At 42.5% G+C, this 18,444-nt stretch overlaps 4 protein-coding genes across 4 annotated transcripts; 2 read left to right on the top strand and 2 right to left on the bottom strand.

Annotated features, from left to right (window-relative positions):
* The first annotated feature begins 2,959 nt into the window (after positions 1-2,959).
* EAF01_003411 (uncharacterized protein) lies at positions 2,960-5,441 on the top strand. Its single transcript, XM_038911665.1, has 5 exons — positions 2,960-3,463; positions 3,563-4,500; positions 4,544-4,586; positions 4,637-4,877; positions 4,936-5,441. The coding sequence occupies exons 1-5, from the start codon at positions 3,291-3,293 to the stop codon at positions 5,374-5,376; spliced, it is 1,836 nt and encodes a 611-aa protein (XP_038772900.1). The 5' UTR covers positions 2,960-3,290; the 3' UTR covers positions 5,377-5,441.
* Positions 5,442-6,198: 757 nt separating this feature from the next.
* Positions 6,199-8,053, bottom strand: EAF01_003410 (uncharacterized protein). Its single transcript, XM_038911664.1, has 3 exons — positions 7,877-8,053; positions 6,933-7,813; positions 6,199-6,872 (listed from the first exon to the last, which is right to left on the bottom strand). Exons 1-3 carry the CDS (start codon positions 7,998-8,000, stop codon positions 6,501-6,503), a joined length of 1,377 nt encoding a protein of 458 aa, XP_038772899.1. The 5' UTR covers positions 8,001-8,053; the 3' UTR covers positions 6,199-6,500.
* A 131-nt stretch (positions 8,054-8,184) lies between these two features.
* EAF01_003409 (uncharacterized protein) lies at positions 8,185-10,127 on the top strand. Its single transcript, XM_038911663.1, has 3 exons — positions 8,185-9,021; positions 9,073-9,551; positions 9,602-10,127. Exons 1-3 carry the CDS (start codon positions 8,404-8,406, stop codon positions 9,885-9,887), a joined length of 1,383 nt encoding a protein of 460 aa, XP_038772898.1. The 5' UTR covers positions 8,185-8,403; the 3' UTR covers positions 9,888-10,127.
* Positions 10,128-11,833: 1,706 nt separating this feature from the next.
* On the bottom strand, positions 11,834-13,364 carry EAF01_003408 (uncharacterized protein; the record flags this gene model as incomplete). The annotated part of the gene is made up of 3 exons (XM_038911662.1): positions 11,834-12,022; positions 12,079-13,095; positions 13,299-13,364. 3 exons carry the CDS (start codon positions 13,362-13,364, stop codon positions 11,834-11,836), a joined length of 1,272 nt encoding a protein of 423 aa, XP_038772897.1.
* Positions 13,365-18,444: the final 5,080 nt, after the last annotated feature.

The raw sequence follows: 18,444 nt of genomic DNA, 5'->3' as shown, positions 1-18,444 counted from the left end.
TGGATCAGATAGTGCTTGAAGACTTCAACATATCAGTATGTTATATCCGGCCGAACAATAACCGTGGATATAAGCTATTTGGGTTGTGATTGGGTTGTGATATTTGTTGCTTGAAGGATCTGGGTGTATATAAAGTGTTGTAGACTTCTCACATTTAACTGACTTGAGTTATTGGAGAAGTTCTACTTATTCAGATCATCTTTCGGTCGTGAGCGACTTTTCACATGTAAGGTGTACCTTATCCGTGTGTCTTTGAACTGATTTGGCGATTCTGATTTCGAATGGCAACACACTCATAGTTTTCAACCACCTCAACACATTTAGAATTCAATACCGAACAGGCCAAAAAACACGGATATTCCCATGAAGAAGAGATGACATAGGTATTGTGAAATTTTCAGGTCACGCCTACTCGGTAGATAGCAGCAAGTCAGTGGTGTACTTTCGTACCTAACATCTTACCAAATGATATGATATGATGCGATGCGATGCGATGCGGCAAAAGCTGTAGTCCACGCTTTTCAGCACGTTTTCGCATTCTGGACTGGACAGGACATGGAAGAGGTGGTTGTTTTTGTGGTCATGTGTTTTCTTTGCTTTTTTGATATTTTTTCAGCACAGGGCTGGGCTGGGTATGTCTTGGATTGCCCCTCTTCGGATGTGAGACTGAGGGGCAAGGCTTTGATTTTAGGAGTAATGGGATCCGAAGGGTGTGATGGAAAGATATCTTTCTGTTATGTTATTGTGTAGCGGTTTGTTCGAGGGATCAATATGTCAAATGATTGATGGATTGGAAGGATTGAGAAGGATTCCGGGAATGGGTGAAGGTACTGGTGTGGCTTGTGAATAGATGGAGAAATGGAACAAGGATGCTATGCAGTGACAGCATCGATGGCGGGTTTTCTTTGTAAGGATGGATGTTTCGATGGGGTTTATGGCTAGAGTGGATGTTAATAGATGTGAGTATTCAAGTGAGGAAGTTGAGAAGAGATGGTATGATGGGATAAATTATTTTGATCGACTTGGATTCCATAATATTGGATATTGGACGAGCGATGAGTGGATGTTGAGTGTACGGAGTAGGTGTGAGGGGTACATTCTCGCTAGTACTAATGGAAGTGCGGTGTAACATTTCAATTGAAGTATTTTGTACTTGAATGTTCGTTTTTATGTTGAAATTTGAAATAGAAAGAGAATGAGATACTGGTATCTCTATTGGAAAGGAGATGAAGGTGTATTCATGTTGATATTGATATCCAGGCACGAGGAAAGTTATCATCTAGATTAGTAGGTAGATCGACATCTAAATTGAAATTTTAGTTACGGTATTATGTACCCCTCCTCTCCTTCTCCCCTCCAAAATGGTGTTCCCGAGCCCCCTTTAGTCTGAAAAGATTAGGTTGTTGAATTGCCGCTCCCCATACTTTCTTTGGTGTTGGAGGGAATGATTCTAGGTACACCAGTGGTACTAGGTAATTCGATGATATCAGAATTTATCCACGTCTCCCTTCGTGTTCAATCTAGATTCTTTAGTTACACTCTAGACACTTTACAGGTTTTGGTTAATTTAGCACCGTTACCCATGATCTGAAGTACTCGAGTATCAGTAGGTACTCGGTATAATAAGTTTGTGTTCTTAGGTATTACAATTAGATCTTTTGAGTATAATATTAACTTATATAGAATTTGTTAATTTGTTAAATTCTATTCATCATGATATAATCCATCCATACTAGGTCCATACATGCCTACACTCACTACACGGTCAAAATCCACTACACCGTATTATATCCTTCTCTCCTTTCCTTCTGCCTTCTTCTCAATAATCCTCCTCAGCTTGATCCATACACTTGATATCTTTCTCCATAAATTGATTCACCGAAATATCAATATTTACCCGGCGGTATAAGGATTTTGAATCGATGGAATTGGGATATTTATGATTGACTAATAATTCTTGTTTCTTGTTTTTGTTCTTGTCAACGGACATTTATTATCATCTCACTTGGCTATATTTTAAACTTATGCCTTCCCCCTCTTACTATCGCGAACATTACGATATATATTTGAACCCCAAAGAAAATACCTAGATTGTGCTACATTATTGTTTGACCGTTGCAGATTGCTACCGACCTACTCTCTATAATCAATCACATCAATGCAATAGGAGGTATAGATGATATTATACAGTACCTACATTATCGCCTGGAAAGATCTAATCTGAGGTTTAGATTCCCCAGTCACCCACCAGACCACCTATAATAAGTTATAACCATCTTTCCAATTTTGCTAAAGAGGCAAACATTGGAGAATATCAATTCATCAAACCATCTGGGCTCGCTGGGCATCCAAATCGCCTAGGAAAAGAACATACCTCCCTTAGGGACCTACATACAGGACAAGTACATGGATGGATAGACAGGACAGGACAGGACAGGAAACGACTTAACTTTATTTATTTATTTTGGGTCGAAGCGCCCCCCTCCTATCAATTCGTCATAATTCGGCGGGAAGTCGAGCAAGCAAGCAAGCAAGTAAAGTAAGTAAGCAAGCAAGTTAAAATTTGACTATCCACCTGGGCACTTACTGGTTGTCCTCCTCTTATTACTCGAGTATCAATTTAAATTGACTACTGTTTACTTCATACTACTACTGTTACTGCTATCATCACCACCATCTATCTCCTCCACCACCGTAAATAAAAGGATTCAAGACCTTTTGGGAATACATTACCCAGTACCGGCCTGCTAGCTACATACATGGGAAAAAGTTTACATCTACCTACTTATCCATCTATCTATCACTAGTTGTCTACAATATCTATCAATACTACTACTACTACCACCACTACCACTACTACACCTCTTACATCTATTCCATCAACTTCTTCACCTCCTACCTACTTTTCCTACCTCCTACCTCCTACCTCTGACCTCTGACCTCTGACCTCTGACCTCTGACCTACCACCTACCACCTACCACCTACCACCTACCACCTACCTCCACTTCCAATCCACTCATAGACAACTCCACCAATCTAACTAAAATCCCAATACCAATACCCTTTGACTATCTATCATCCACACCCAGTCTCACTCCGAATCCTTTCCCTTTCTCCATCAACAAAATCAGTCAATCAGTCAATCAATCAATCAATCCACTGCAAAACAATTCACCCATACACGCCCATCAACACACCAATACCACGCCAAATTCCACACCAAATTCACACTAACCCACCATCTAACCACCACCACCACCACCACCCACCACCAGCCCGCAACCGAATAATGAACGGAGATCGGATAAAGGCTTCTGCAATTGCCAAAGCGAAAGAATCGATAACTAAAAATTCAAATGCGCATGCTATGAAAAAAAGAAAGAAAGACTCATTAAAGCCAATCATCACAACCGAGCAAGACTCTGAATCTTCCAAAATGGCTTCTGCTCAAGCCCGTGCAGGGTAAGTCACCAAAAATGTCCCACTTTCTGACCTTCCAACCCTCCTTCTGTGTTTAAGGTGCAGCGCCTCAAAATATAAACCACCCTCCCCTCCAACAAGGTCGCGCAAAAATGCTGCACTTTCCTTGTACTTATTCAAGATGATGAGTTCAATGCTTCAAAACTTGCTAACGAGAATCGATGATGGAAATAGATCCGCTTCGGGAACAAATCGCGATCCATCATCATCTTCCTCGAGAGAAGACGCTGCAGAAACCACTGCAGACGAAGAAGACTCTGAAGATTACTGTAAAGGAGGTTATCACCCAGTACAAGTCGGTGAAAAACTTCAAGATGGCAAATACACCGTGGTTCGCAAGTTAGGATGGGGTCATTTCTCAACAGTATGGCTTTCCAAAGACAACGTCACTCAGAAACATGTTGCGTTGAAAGTTGTACGATCTGCAGCGCATTACACGGAAACGGCCATAGACGAAATCAAATTACTCAATAAGATTGTTGGTGCTAAGCCAGATCACCCAGGTCGAAAGCATGTCGTTAGTTTATTGGATTCTTTTGAACACAAAGGTCCAAACGGCACACATGTTTGTATGGTCTTCGAGGTTCTGGGGGAAAATCTCTTGGGTTTGATCAAAAGATGGAATCACCGCGGAATTCCCATGCCTCTCGTTAAGCAAATCACAAAACAGGTTCTATTGGGTCTAGATTATCTACATAGGGAGTGCGGCATTATACATACAGATTTGAAGCCCGAGAACGTCCTGATAGAAATTGGAGATGTGGAACAGATTGTGAAAACATTTGTCAAGGAGGATACGAGCAAGGACAAGGAAGATAACAGAAATGGTCGAAGGAGACGGCGAACTCTTATCACTGGAAGTCAGCCTTTACCAAGTCCATTGAATGCCAGCTTCAACCAAGCAGATTTGATGAGGTTTCCTGGCAGTAATCCAGGTTCCCATGGAAGTATAAATGAAATGCTAAATAATAGTAAATATACTCCATCGGAAACCCCTGGCAATGGACAGTATTCTAATGGTTGGTGCAATAGGTCGTTCTAACAATTCTTCACCTCAAAAAGAAAAGGCAGATGAGGAGAACCACGGGACAAGAGAAAAGACTGCGTAAGTAACTACCTTCATGCCATCACATACCGCTCCTAACTTGATTCTAGCGATATTCTTACAGATAAGGTCTCTGGCATATCACTCGACAAAAATTCGGGCGAAAAGAAGAAGGCAGAGGATGCAACCCAGTTCGATATAATATCAGTCAAAATTGCCGATTTGGGAAATGCTTGCTGGACGGGACATCACTTTACAAATGATATTCAAACAAGGCAATATCGATCACCAGAAGTTATATTGGGCTCCAAATGGGGTGCTTCTACAGATGTTTGGAGTATGGCTGCTATGGTATATTGATGATGCACTTCCCTTTTCCCAACACTATAGCTAATTTTGCAACCATCAGGTCTTCGAACTTATTACTGGTGATTATCTTTTCGATCCTCAATCCGGTACCAAATATGGCAAAGATGACGATCACATTGCTCAAATAATCGAACTTCTCGGGCCCTTCCCCAAATCTCTTTGTTTATCTGGCAAATGGTCACAAGAAATATTTAATCGAAAGGGCGAACTACGAAATATTCACCGATTACGACATTGGGCCTTACCGGATGTCTTGAAAGAAAAGTACCATTTCAAAGAAGACGAAGCGAAGAGGATTGCGGAATTTTTGACTCCGATGTTGGAGTTGACACCAGAGAAGAGGGCAAATGCTGGAGGGATGGCAGGTGCTCCGTGGTTGGAAGATACAGCCGGTATGAAAGGGGTGAAGATTGAAGGGTTGGAAGTAGGGAGCAAGGGTGAAGGAATCGAGGGATGGGCATATGAAGTCAGGAAGAGATAAGAACTCGCGAGGTTCCAGAATGATAGAGTGTAGGGATTCCTTTCTCATGAAAGTCAGGCGCAGATGATTGGGGCGGGTTGGGTGATGGGTCATCTGTTGGTGGTCATCTTATGGGATTGGATTCGCGCAATTAAAGTCTAGGGTGGATGGGATGGATGGGGCGGTACCATTTGTCATGCATGTAGTATGGTATCACGAAGCACGACTTTTTTCTTCACATAGTGGTTTGAATGAGTAGTGAGATGAGATATGAGATGAGATGACGGAGATGGAAAATGACGATGGGATGATATGTATGCATGGTACGGATTGGGAATAGAGGAAGGGATGGATCATTGGGAGAGATGGAAAAGAAAGGGAAATTTTCAAGATGTGATGGAGAAATTTATCGTGTCTTGATACTACCTACTCTCTTGATAAGTGATGATGACGATTTGAGAGTGGAAAGTGGAGAGGGGAGCAAATTTTAGCTTATTGGGTGGTGGGAGGGTAGGTTGGTTGGTAGGTAGTAGGCAGTAGGAGTAGGAGTAGGTAGAAAAATATATGGGGCGATTTATAGATGGTTATATATATTTAGATTTGAATGGATGGATGTGATTACTTGGATGTGAGGGCTTGTCGGTGATTGTATGCTTTACAATACGTAACGTTGAAATATGTAATTCGATTCGAGCTCAAGAGGGCAGGGAGTAGATAGACTGGATATTTTCTTTATGACTTCTTGCTGGGTGTTGGGTATAGTATACATACATATACGCACACATTTATTATATACGTTAGAATGTGAAACAATATAATACGATACGCTATCAATTCAATTCAATTCATTTCATTCATGGACTCCTTAAGCCCTTAATTCCTGTGCTGGCTGGTATTGTGGTATCTTGTGGGTATCTAGGTAGGATGGTATAAAGATCCTGCTTCATGCATTCCCACCCATCCACCTATCCATCCATACGTCCATCCATACATCCATGTATTCTGATCTCTTTCCTATCCTATCCTTTCTTTTCCTATGCTTTCCATTCAGCCTGCCTAGGTACCCACCACAAAAATATCAAGAAAATAACTATCCCAAGCCAAATCCGATCTCGCTACCCCTAATTACCCAACCAAGTAAAAGACTATTCCAAATATCTCCTATCCCCTTTACTCGGACTTCTCCCCTTGCTCCTCCCACGATTTTTGCTCGGACTCCTTTCAATCATTTTAAATTCCATGTCTCTTTCTCTATTTCCAAACGTGCTTCTTTGGAATAGAGCTCTTTGAGCAGTTCCTGCTCCGGTGGGCCAGGGTTCGTAAGGACCGAAATGTGATTGGGGGGTTTGGGGGATGCCCCAAGGATTTGGTTGTCCGAAATAGTTGGGGTGTTGGGGGAGATGTTGCTGAGGGTGAGGTTGAGGTTCGGGGTGGAAGATGGGGGGTTTGGATCGGAACATTCCAAAGGCCATGTTGTTGACGGCGATGGAGAGGGTGAAGATTAGGGCGACGAAGATCTAGAGGGTGTTATTAGTTTGTGGATTGAAGTGAGACGGGGGATGGAGGAGTGAACATACCATGGCTTTGTAGCTGATAGGTTGGATGAAACTATCCAAAATCTCGGCGAATGTTTTCGCACTGATTCTAGCTCTTCCGACGGCATTGGGATCCATAGACATACAGGCATCCCAGTTGTTACAAACGGTTTCTAGAGCAGGTAATCGCATGCTTGGTTCACATCTGTTTTCTGTGTACTGTTTTGCGCAATTGGTCATCTCGAGTAGAACTTCCGCGGTGGCTTTTTGAGATGCTTGATCAACGTCGCTTCGGATTGTAGTCCAGAAAGTGTAAACCCCGAACATTATTAGTCCGACGACGAAAGTGTTGAGCGTTAATTGAGCGTAGTAGGAGAGAATGTTAGGGAGATTGGGTCGCGACTCGATACCGGATAGAAAGGAGGAGAACCAGCCTGGTTTGTTGCCGGCTTGCCTTCCTTCAGTCGATCGACTATTTGGTCTTGAGTCTCCTGACTCGCTCTCTGATTCCGAAGCTGATTCTTTTCTGTGGTGTCGCACTATCCCCATCGTTTCATCTTCTCGTTCATCCCGATGCTGACGCTTTCGCTTTTTAGCTATAGGTTGACCTCCTAGTTTCATTCTGCGCAAATCATTACGAGCGCCGGGACTGGTTCCTTTGTAATTCGTGCCATATTTGCCAAATAGCGGTTTGCGCGAAGAAGCATTTGATGAAAAAGCCGTCATGGTTTTACTGGTGGTTTTAGGTATCTCAGGTGTATCCTCTGCGTCGGCAGTTTCGCCGGGGGAAGATTCGATTCCCAAAGCTTCGGAGTATAAATCTGAATTATATGGTTTGCGGGGTGTTGTGAATGCTGGATTTCGAAATGCTGCAGCTGGTGTAGAGTTCTGTGCTAGAAAATAATTGGTTGGTTTGGCAGAATCTAATTGCCTTGTTAGTACACATGTTACTTTTTGTTCGATGGTACGAGAGTGAAGATACTCACTGTTATCAAGCTGCATAGATTTGAATTGTAGAAAGGGTGATTTTGGATCCATGGGACCGCCTTTCTCTTGCCATTCAAAGTCCATAGGACCTTCACCTGTCCTTCTAGAAGTATTACTCCACATTGTATTTCTTTGCTCGTTGATAGCAAAATTTGGAGCTCAAACGTCAAGATATGGGGATGTGAGATGATACGGCATTTAGAAAACCCAAAGTAAACAAAGAATCGTCGCTCCTGAGGCAACCAAGATTTTTCCGATTCAACACTAACCTTATTAACATCCACTAGCTGGATTTGACAAAGCTTCAATTAATATACAACTTCAGCTTGGCACAACGCGAGTTGCGACGAAACAATTCATATAACTTCTTCGCATCTGTCCAATTCTACGACAACCACTACGACTCGATAGCGATACCATATCGGCAAACGGCTTCCCATTGACACGCGGATAATATCTTGAAACAGTTCAACATTCGATAGATAATAATACAAGCTTCCTTTGTCCTTTTTCACAAACTGCAAATATGTCGGATTCCGACCTCAATTCAAGACCTACTACACCCCTCCCAGAAGCTGGAAACGATGCTGGAGATCCAAACAGACCCATTTCGCAAGAGCGAGATACACCAGAGCCTCCCATGGCCAACCCAGATCTTGACATGGATGATTTAGATAATGCAGAGGATGGCGGCGCTGGATCCGATAATGAATCAGATCTTTCTGATGTCGATGAAGCCAATTTTGATGATTTCGATGCAAGTAAAGTTGCTTTGGATGAGAGACCCATGGTTGGTATCGATGAGGATATTGCGAAGACGTTGAAGGCCAGTAAGCGCAAGCGTGCGGAAGGTGAAGCAAAGAAACCAAAGGAAGGAAAGCGAGACAAAAAGAAGAGGCCGCGCAGAGACTCGGATGAGGATCCTGATGGAATGGAGATTGATGGAAAGAGAATCAGAAAACCCAAGAGAGTTGAGGGTGAAGGAAAGGATAGAGACAGAACCAAGGAGAGAAGAAAGGCAACACCAGAACCAGAGAATGATGAAAATCTTACGCCGGATGAGAGGAGACGTAGAGCTTTGGATAAGGCGATGGATGCTGCGCTTAAGAATCCAAACAAGAGAAGAAGAAAGAAGGATGAAGTGGTATGTACATGTTTTCTGTCGTGAAAAATATAGAATCTAACTTTGTGGCAGGATCTGGAGGAAGCTTTCGATGATGAAATTGCAGCTTTGAAGCTTCGAATGGAAGAAGCATGTCAAGCCGATAATGCTGCTCGAGATGCCAATTTACCCGCGACTAGAAAGCTTGAAATGTTACCAGAAGTCGTCGCTCTTCTCAACAGAAACACCATTCAACATTCCATCGTCGACCCCGATACCAACTTCTTACAGTCCGTCAAGTTTTTCTTGGAACCACTAAATGATGGAAGTCTTCCGGCATACAATATTCAACGTGATCTCTTTCAAGCACTAGCGCGTTTACCGATTGAGAAGGAAGCACTTCTAAGCAGTGGGATTGGTAAGGTCGTTCTATATTACACAAAGAGCAAGAGGCCAGAAATTCAAATCAAGAGAATCGCCGAAAGATTATTGGGAGAATGGTCACGACCAATTTTGAAGCGAAGTGACGATTATAAGAAGCGTAAGGTCGCGACAAAGGATTATGATTTCCAGTATGTATATTCAATTCAACACATGTTGTTTCTACTAACATCCACTTCAGAGCCGCACAACTTGCGATCCGTCCTTCCGGCTCTCAATCTTCGCAAATGCCTTCCTCCCAAAGAATACAACTCACGGCTCGTGACATTGAGCGTCAACGTCTTCTCGCACCAAAAGTCATTAGCAACAGAGCTAGAATGGAAACTTCAAATACCAGTTATTCGATCGCTCCTAGAAGTAACTTCGATCCAAGTAGAGGATTGGATCCATCTTCCAGGCCTATTGGTGCGGGTGGTGTAGACGCCTTTAGAAAGATGACGGCGAAACAGGGGAAAAAGAGGTCATAAGGTTGACTGTTCAGCTATGATGATCGTGTGATTCAGAGGGCTTGTATTATTGAATGAAGGGAGAAAGGAAGGTATGCAGGGCGTTTGTAACTTCGTCGGAATGCTAACATAAAGGACGTTTCATGGGTATCATAGGAAGGAATTAAGAAAGAACGAAAGAAAGATAATCATGCATACGTGGCATATACTAGGTAGTCATCTTAATGAAGTCAATTCGGGTCACAAAATTGAGAAATTCAAAATATCTATCCATCTCCTAGCGCATGTACTTGCATTTTGGTTTTGGTTTTTCGTTTCCCGAGTGCGAATTGGAAAGTCGATTCGAGAATCAGATGATCCTCAGGAGATACTCACATATATACCCAGCAAGAAACTTCGGGTCCGAAAATATCTTGAACAGAATGATTGACACACGCAAGGTCGCCGTTTCGTCACAATAGAAATGGATGGATGAAAGATATAAAATACAACGTCTCATCGCATCGCATCGCATCGCATCAAATCTCATCTAATATTACAACAACCTTAACAATGTAACAAACGGAACCAATTCCTCACCTGTACCAGTATTTATGCCTCCTTTTCATACTGCACACTTCGTATATGTAGAATCCACTTCGGTTCTTGGAACAAAATGTACCTAGGTAGGTATCTCCTGAATTTTTATCAACATAGGCGAAGTCCGTCTTACGAATGGGAATGGGAAGAGCTGATGGTTGGGATTGTGAATAACGTGATTCGGATGAGAGGGCTCCGAAAGATATCTACCTATGGTGCTACTGCTATTAGGCCTTAGGAGGGAGGTTCGTTCCGTGGTTTTCCGAGGGATGGATGGGTGTGGGTGTTGTGGGTCTTTTAGTCTTGTTGATGGTTTTTGTGTTTGGTATTTGACTTTTGATATTTGTGTGGCTGGCTACTTCCGCGGTTTTAGTGCCGGTATTTGCTCTCGGCTTTTTGCCCTGCGTTCTTGCGTGCTTGTCTTGCTGATGTGATGGGTGGAAGGGTGGCGTTGGAGATGAAGTAATCGAATTGCTGATGTACGGATTACTTGCATTTGCGAACTACTGCTGCGTGGGTCGGGCCAGTTTTTGGGCTAGGCAGAGATGAGGTAGGAATGGATGTCTTGTATGTCGGTAGCTACTAGTAGAGTCGTAGATGGTAGTACGATATGCTGGGATGTAGACAGTCTGTGTATTTGTGGGGGCATGGAGGAATGGATGTTATTATTGGGTTTGTGAATAGTGGTCAGGTGTTTGAAAGGGGGTGATGATCTTTAGATGAGCTTTTGGGTATTTTTTCATACTGTTCGTTCAAGTGTTTGGAGCGAGAAAGTTTGAGAGATGAGTATCTCGGCTTTGCTAGGGAATTTAGAGGATGATAAGGAGAGCGTGATTCAGAATGGACGCTCAAAGATGATGAGGTGCTCAAGACAATGAGCTCGGTCTGATAGATGGTAAAATGTCTAAATTCTTATTTCTAGCACTAGAGTCTTCATTGTTGTATCAACTCGAGTTAGTTAATGACAAGAGCACAAAGTATCAGCATTTGAATAAGGCATATCAAATCGCAAAATTTGTAGATGCAGAGAGAGAAAATATGCTTGAGAATCTAATTTTGATTTTATTTTGATTTTTCTTCATCAAAATTTCCAGCGAACAAACAACTGTACTGAACGTTCTGAAAATCTTGTAGAAATTCCCGGGTATCCTTCTGCTGTTCCGCCAAACCCATTCATTCCTTGTATTTCCTTTCCATTCCCTTTCCATCATTGTTCCATAACGCCAGTCCCAAAATATCATGAAAATATTCGATTTTTTCCCGAAAAAATCCGCTCCAAACACCATTTGTTCTTTTACAATTCTTGCTCCTCCCAAGTTTCCATTACCTCCTCCAACTTCAACTTTTAGAATTTGTAGCACTCATAATCTACGAGCCCTACAGAGCGTTCACGATCCATATCTTCCTCTTTGCATCCCGTTGGTTTGTTGCGGTGCCCCATTTTGGGACTGACTGGACATGACTAACATTTCAAAAGCTTCAATGCGGGATTTGAGGGCTGCGTTTTCTTTTTGAAGGTATTTGTTGCGTTTTTCGAGGTGGTTGATGTATTCTGTTGCTTTAGATAATACAGTTGCCTGTTATATTCGTTAGATTCGAAGTTTCATCAAGCTAGACGTCTGGAAGAACATACCTTATTTAATTTATGTGCTGGTGTTAAACCTTGTAAATCTTCCTCCTCATCATCCCCATTAACATGCTCATCGCCATCTTCTTGTCCCCTCGAACATTTTCTGGTCATTACTCTCAAACTAGGTACACTGTCCCTTAGTAGAGCAATCTTATCATTCAAGTTCGTTCGGTATCGCTTCTCGATCATGTTATGGGCGGTCTTCTTGATGGGTGGATGACGGGCCGGTACCTCATCTTCACCGTCGGAATTCGAATCCGAAGAACAAGCCGATGATTTACGTTTCAGGTTATTAGAATGATTCGTATTTGACATTGACTGACGTGTGGGTCTGGACATTGGAGAATGCGCTGGCGAACTTCTGGATGAGGTAGGAGAAGTGGGATATGCAGATGTGCTTTGAGTTTGTTGAGGCATAGCAATAGCGCGAAGTTGAATTTCTTCTTGAGGAGTGAGAGTACGGTTATAGAGTATAGGTTGCTGTTGAAGATTGGGGATGGTTTGTGCACGACGGAGGTTAATATTTGAGTTCATTTGGGGTCGTGCCCAGGATAGAGGGGTGGAGTATAAACCATCCCTAGATGGAAGATCGATCATCGGCGAATTCATGAGGTTGCTTGGTGTAGGTTGAAAAAGTTGTTCTCCCGAGTCGACTAAATTATCGTCACCGAATACTGCTGCTTCGTCGATACTAGAAAGATTGCGGGAGAGCTCGAGACCGCTCATATTAGGCGAGAGGGGCTCAATTTTGAGTTCTGGGAAGAAATCTGAGGTAGGTGATAAGGCTGCTTCACTTGGATCGTCCCAACGCATCCAATCTTCAAAGGTACCAAAGTCAAATGCTTGACCTGTGGATGATTTGCGGTTGGTATTTGGGAATGGTTCTTCTTTGGGGAGTATGTAAGAAGGTTTGGAAAAGATTGGGTCGGATGAGGTTGGTGATGGAAGAATGGAGTCACAAGAGTCTGAGTTGTGAACGAGGGCAGGCTCACTATCCCAGTAAAATGGGGAAGTACTCTGCTATAAGAACTAGCTGTCAGTCAATGCTGCAGTGGGGTGATTGTTGAAGAAAAGAAGACGAATAGAAGGCAATTGCAGGAGGTGGAGTTTATCCACATGACATGTCCGAAAGACCCCGGTAACTTGAAGAAGTGCTCGCTTCGTAGCCATCATCCACTTCATATTGTTATTGTTTTCAAAAGTAATAGTAGTATTCTACTTACTTCAGTTTGCTGCCGTGACAATGAAAAATAATCGACGGCAGGCTTCTGGCAAATCACACTTGCCATTGGGGAGGTTGATGATACCAGTTTTGTTTTGAAGTAAGTCGAAGCTTACACCTTGATAGTTATTATAGTTGAACTGGAGCTCTGAAAGAATGTATAGGAGGCTAAATTGTTGAGGGAATGCCGAGGTTGTTAATACAAAGCCCGACAAAGGAAGTGATTGTGAGTAAGGTATTTGACAATAAGATCGATGTGAAGGAATTTCCTTGAATTCGAATAGCGTGTTTGATTTATTGATAATTTGATATCTGTATGATCTGGTTGTGGCGTAGAAATGTTGGTTGTATTTGGGGTGTGGACCTTTAAATAGAATGGTAGAGGGGGGTGAATCCTCACAATTTTGATATAAAATTTGAAAAGTATCTATTTCTCGGAATGACCATGTGGTAAGAAGACGTTTCCAAACTCTCAAGCCTCAGTACCGGTTCATCTTCGTTATCATACGAGTATCACGATTTGTATGATGTGATGTTAGAGTGAATTGTGGAGATCGAAGCCGAATCCAGACTTAATTCTTGCTCATTGAATATAGGCGGGGGACTCCGGCAACATTGGAAGGTAGAAAGATGTGAGAAACAATTTGAGAAGCAACAGAGAAAGAACTGGGCACTGCTAGAATTAATGTATTGGACGGGCAGAGGCAATTAGATGGAAATAAAAGGAACACTTTGTGTGATTAGATGAAAAAGAATGGAATAGAATGGCAAGCCTGGTATTGAGCATATAGTAGTACCAGAATAGACAGAAATGCATCCAAGGTTTCATACAGCATCAACATGATTCGATAGGGAAACAGCATTTATGCATCAATATCAAGCTCCCCAAGCTCCTAAGCTAGCACAAGAATGATTCAATCAACAAATAGGGCAATTCATGGTTGGGGTGCTTAGATATTTCGGAATTAGATGTACGCATACGATCCATTACTTACCGGACCCCAATCCCGTATGAATATTTCCAGTTCCGTAGAGCTCCCCGGATGTCATCGAGATCCCACAATGGAGCCGTGTCTATGACTCTGTGTGTGTTTGCATAGAAGAGCAAACAGTTGATTGGGTACTTCATATGGTTGTATACCCTAGGTATGAAGTTATGAGGCCAAGGCACATGCCTTTGGCTTCTCTTTGGATGAGAATGAATGGATATTACTTGGATTAGAAACATTATCGACCTCGAAATGTGTTAGAATGTAACTTCTCAAATGCCATAACTGACGAGAATTTCATATAATGAGCTGATTTTCCAAAAGTTTTCATGCACGTTCCTCAATGTTCCATCGAAACTTACCCAGCCAACCAACTTGAACCAAGCATTACTTACAAACCACCCATACATAAACTAGGAAGAAGTGTAAAAGAACTGGAGTGGCTGTTCTAAACCAACCAATTCATTCCTAATTCGTTTAGTTATGTAACCTAAATCCCCTTATTGATAGAACGGAGCGAGCCGGATCAGCCTTCATTGACCGTTCCGGGTGCTTATTAGGGACCATTTTATCCTTACAGCCCTTACGGACGTTGACTGCCGCTTCCACATGTAAAAAGTGTGTGAAAGTGTACATTGTACAGAGTTCCACCAATTACCTTTATTCTGTATATGGTTATCACATCAAGAAGTTGCTAATAAGAGTAACATCGCATCAAAGCAGCGTGAATTCGAAATAGCGAGAAGCTTTGAAGATCCCAGGGAGTACAAGGGTACGCAGTGAGAGCTTCCAGATTGTATAAAATCTCCGACGTGTGTCGACCGATGTTAACGTCATCCCTTACTCAATATGTATATCTGGCCTACTCCTCCAAGATTTCAGGAACGAAAGAACGGTTTTCATCGACGATGAGAGTTAACTATCAAATCATACATCAATGCAGCATAGTATCAACTTGATATTTGGATTTATGTTAGGGGGTCGAACACTTTCAATGACAATCCTTCCTTGAAGAGTCGCTTGTGCAGAATTGTGCATGTTTTCCGGGGTTCGATAGGCTCTCATCTAAACCCTTCTGGTCATTATCTGCGCATCCGGAATTTGTTATCCAGCTTTCCGTTATTACATCCGTTTTTCTAGACCTGCCGTTCGGCTCGAGTTTCCTTTTCACAGAGCATTGAAGTGCATATGCTCTTGAGGTGTAGGAGAGATATTGTGATGGCCACGAGTGTGTTTGTTGTTTTCAGTCCGAATTCCAAGATTTTGTTTAATCGCCATGAAGTGCTATCGGCACTCATTTGATACGTTGTTTACCATCTACGAACGAATAGTTCATCAAGTTGATGAGGTCACTACATACCATAACTGCACACCGCCTACGCAGTGCTCCTGTCGTCTTGCTGTGCGAGGACCCCGAGACCGTTTGCTTGTTACCCCGCATTTTGTCAAACCATCATCGCAATATATTCGCCCCTTATGTCGCTGGAAGAATCCCAAATCAATGGTCCTGCTCCAACGGTTAATTACATTATCTGAGCTTACTTTTCCACCACGGATCCCTGCACGACCCTTGTTGGACAGAAGTGCCTCTTCATAATACGCTTTTTTCTGAATGTCTAATCATGGGACTATTAAAACCAGGTCGATCGTGTAAGCCTCATCCTCCTTCAGCCTTCTCATGCATTTCAATGTTTGGAAACGCAGTGCTACAATGTCACAAGGAGTTCAAACATTGAATTTTTGATACCAACGTTATAGACTTTTGACTCTGCAGTTCATCACTTTCGTAGTATGCAAATTTCTACGTTGCTGTGGGACAATATTGAACTAATACACAAACAATCAGTTATGCCGCGGAACCCCGACATACTAGATGCATCAGACAGTGTTTTAAAAGGGATAATACGGCATTGCATGAGAGATCTTCGTGTTATGTTGCAATGGACCGAGCGGCAGATTTGGGGGCCTGCTCGACTTTCACTTGAGCGAGGACACAATCCCAAAAAATTCCTGTATTTTTCCAGGAATTCTTGCAAAAATAGCTAGCGGAATTCGCCCCTACTTGTGGAGCGGGAGCTAACAGTAGCCCCGCACTAAAATTCTGCAGAGTATTCAGGCTTAGAGAAAATGGCGGGGATGAAGAAAGGTTTCGTTTGAATTGTTAATAGTAGGGGATTTGCTTGCTCCGCCGTTGGTTTTTGGAGACTCGCAAGTCTTTCGGGATGTTTGATATTCGGTATTCATGACCCAGGCAACTCCTCGGCGAATTCGGTGAAAGCTCCAGTGGGGCTTGGTGTGCTCATTAATGAAGCGCACTAGGGGTTTGCAAACGGAGAAAACAAGCTTCGGGAGGTGTATGATGACAGACCCTTAAAGGCTTGTCCTCCACTTCAATGTTTCTGGGAATTGTTCGTTTTGAAGGCTATCAGACGAGATCTCACCGTTTCCCAGTGAGGTATCTAGCTAATAATCTAGCAAACTGTCTTTGTTGCATGTGTAACAACTTTCTCGCATTTCCGTATGCAAATGAAAGCGTTCCAAAATCCATCTGCGGCACTATTAGCGTACTGGATGTCTGTACGGTATATCAGATGGACTCTCTCGATAATTGAACTTGGAGATGAGTGATTTCAAACAGGATTGAAGGTTTCGGTAGGGACTTGTTAAACATGTTCATATAGAATATAGGTCGTGGCCTGTTTACCAACTTTAGTCTGGTCAAATGAGATAGCTTCAGAAGTTGAAATGGGTCGCTTGGGCTTCACACTCTTGTGAGATATGGTATGTGAAGCGGCTTGAACTTCCTATATTTCTTGGTGAGTCGTAAGTAGTGATCGTACTCCCCTTCGCCTTCGAGGCAATCTACAAATTAGACGTCAGAAGATTTTGGCATGGCTCCACGTACATATTCCGAGATATCTCAATATATTCTACTCTTAAAAATGACTCAAGTTCTGTCGATATGCGTGTTTCTTTCTTGTTATTCAAATAATATCTATTCTGCACTTGTATTTCCACTACACAATTTACAAGTGGCCAATTAGCTAAGTCTCTCTACAATGTCTAAAGACATTGTCAGCGAAGTTCCCTCATACATTAATATAGGATATTCAGACAGTCGGGCAAATTCTTCTCCGGACATCCATCAAAGAGAAGAGACGGGCAAGGGGGAAGATACAAAGACACTCAAAAAGCCACAAAAACATTCAACCAAGCTTCGGTTTAACTAGTGTGGGAGCTCGACATAAGGGCACTCTATACTACCTCTCAGGCCCTCAAGTTACTCTAATCATTTCCCGCCAGACAGCAACACGCCTCCGAATTTTCGGGGACTCAGAGACCAAAAATTTCTTATTCTTCCTACCAACACACTTGAAGCTTCTAGTTCCAAGTAGGCCAAATTTTCGAACAGCTACAGACACCGAAACTAAGTCAAAGCGAGTATTCGACCTTTCCATCCTCACATCACTTCCTATTTCGTATGTAGAAGACTAGTAGCATTCGCTAGCATTGAACAGTGAATTTAAGAAAATGATGTCGCCGGTAGAATATTCAAAGTTAGGGGTGCTTTTCAGATGTTCAATCAAAGCTAGATTATAGCTGGCGAGCAAACCCAGAACGAATGAGTGAAAATAAAGGCCCACAGACCTCACCAACGCCGAATGCACTTTGGCTTTTGTCGACAGCAATATACAACCATGATGAGATGTATAGATGAATGTAGCAAAAGATCGACGACAGACTGCATCAAAATCTCGGCCAAAATATCAGAAAACGGCAAAAGAATTATCTTGCGACATGCTGATTGACCAGACTGGGGCACGATCCCAGGACCTTGTCCGTATTTTAACAGGTGTGAATTGTTAAGGACACGTGATAACCAACTACACCATCCGGCCTATTTGTATGTCTGACCTCTCGCATTTTGGCATTATATTCTCAAATCTCATGACCAGAAGTAAAGAACAATACACTTTGTGGATTGGGTGGGGCAAAAAAAATCACAAATAGTGGGGTCATCTCGGCTCAACCCCTTCATTTTCTCGGTAGTCTAATTTTTTTTATCAGAATTTTCCAAGAACTCGAATAGCTTAACCCAGAACCTAGAGTTTTACTATGTGCTTTTGGAGTGTTTCTCTTCTTTTCTCCACCTTTCTA

The sequence above is a fragment of the Botrytis porri genome (genome assembly GCF_014898465.1).
Source record: "Botrytis porri strain MUCL 3234 chromosome Unknown BPOR_004, whole genome shotgun sequence".
NCBI classification, from domain to species: domain Eukaryota; kingdom Fungi; phylum Ascomycota; class Leotiomycetes; order Helotiales; family Sclerotiniaceae; genus Botrytis; species Botrytis porri.
Note: the sequence above shows the minus strand (reverse complement) of the source record. Positions and strands in the feature narration are given on the sequence as shown.

Bases quoted from the DNA above. Each gene is read 5' to 3' on its own strand.
- EAF01_003410 (XM_038911664.1), bottom strand. From the start codon at position 8,000: ATGTGGAGTAATACTTCTAGAAGGACAGGTGAAGGTCCTATGGACTTT. The intron at 7,814-7,876 runs GTGAGTATCTTC...CAAGGCAATTAG, and splicing joins ATCTATGCAGCTTGATAACA to ATTCTGCCAAACCAACCAAT. The intron at 6,873-6,932 runs GTATGTTCACTC...AACACCCTCTAG, and splicing joins CTATCAGCTACAAAGCCATG to ATCTTCGTCGCCCTAATCTT.
- EAF01_003411 (XM_038911665.1), top strand. From the start codon at position 3,291: ATGAACGGAGATCGGATAAAGGCTTCTGCAATTGCCAAAGCGAAAGAA. The intron at 3,464-3,562 runs GTAAGTCACCAA...CCCTCCAACAAG, and splicing joins TCTGCTCAAGCCCGTGCAGG to GTCGCGCAAAAATGCTGCAC. The intron at 4,878-4,935 runs GTATATTGATGA...TGCAACCATCAG, and splicing joins TTTGGAGTATGGCTGCTATG to GTCTTCGAACTTATTACTGG.
- EAF01_003409 (XM_038911663.1), top strand. From the start codon at position 8,404: ATGTCGGATTCCGACCTCAATTCAAGACCTACTACACCCCTCCCAGAA. The intron at 9,022-9,072 runs GTATGTACATGT...ACTTTGTGGCAG, and splicing joins GAAGAAAGAAGGATGAAGTG to GATCTGGAGGAAGCTTTCGA. The intron at 9,552-9,601 runs GTATGTATATTC...CATCCACTTCAG, and splicing joins ACAAAGGATTATGATTTCCA to AGCCGCACAACTTGCGATCC.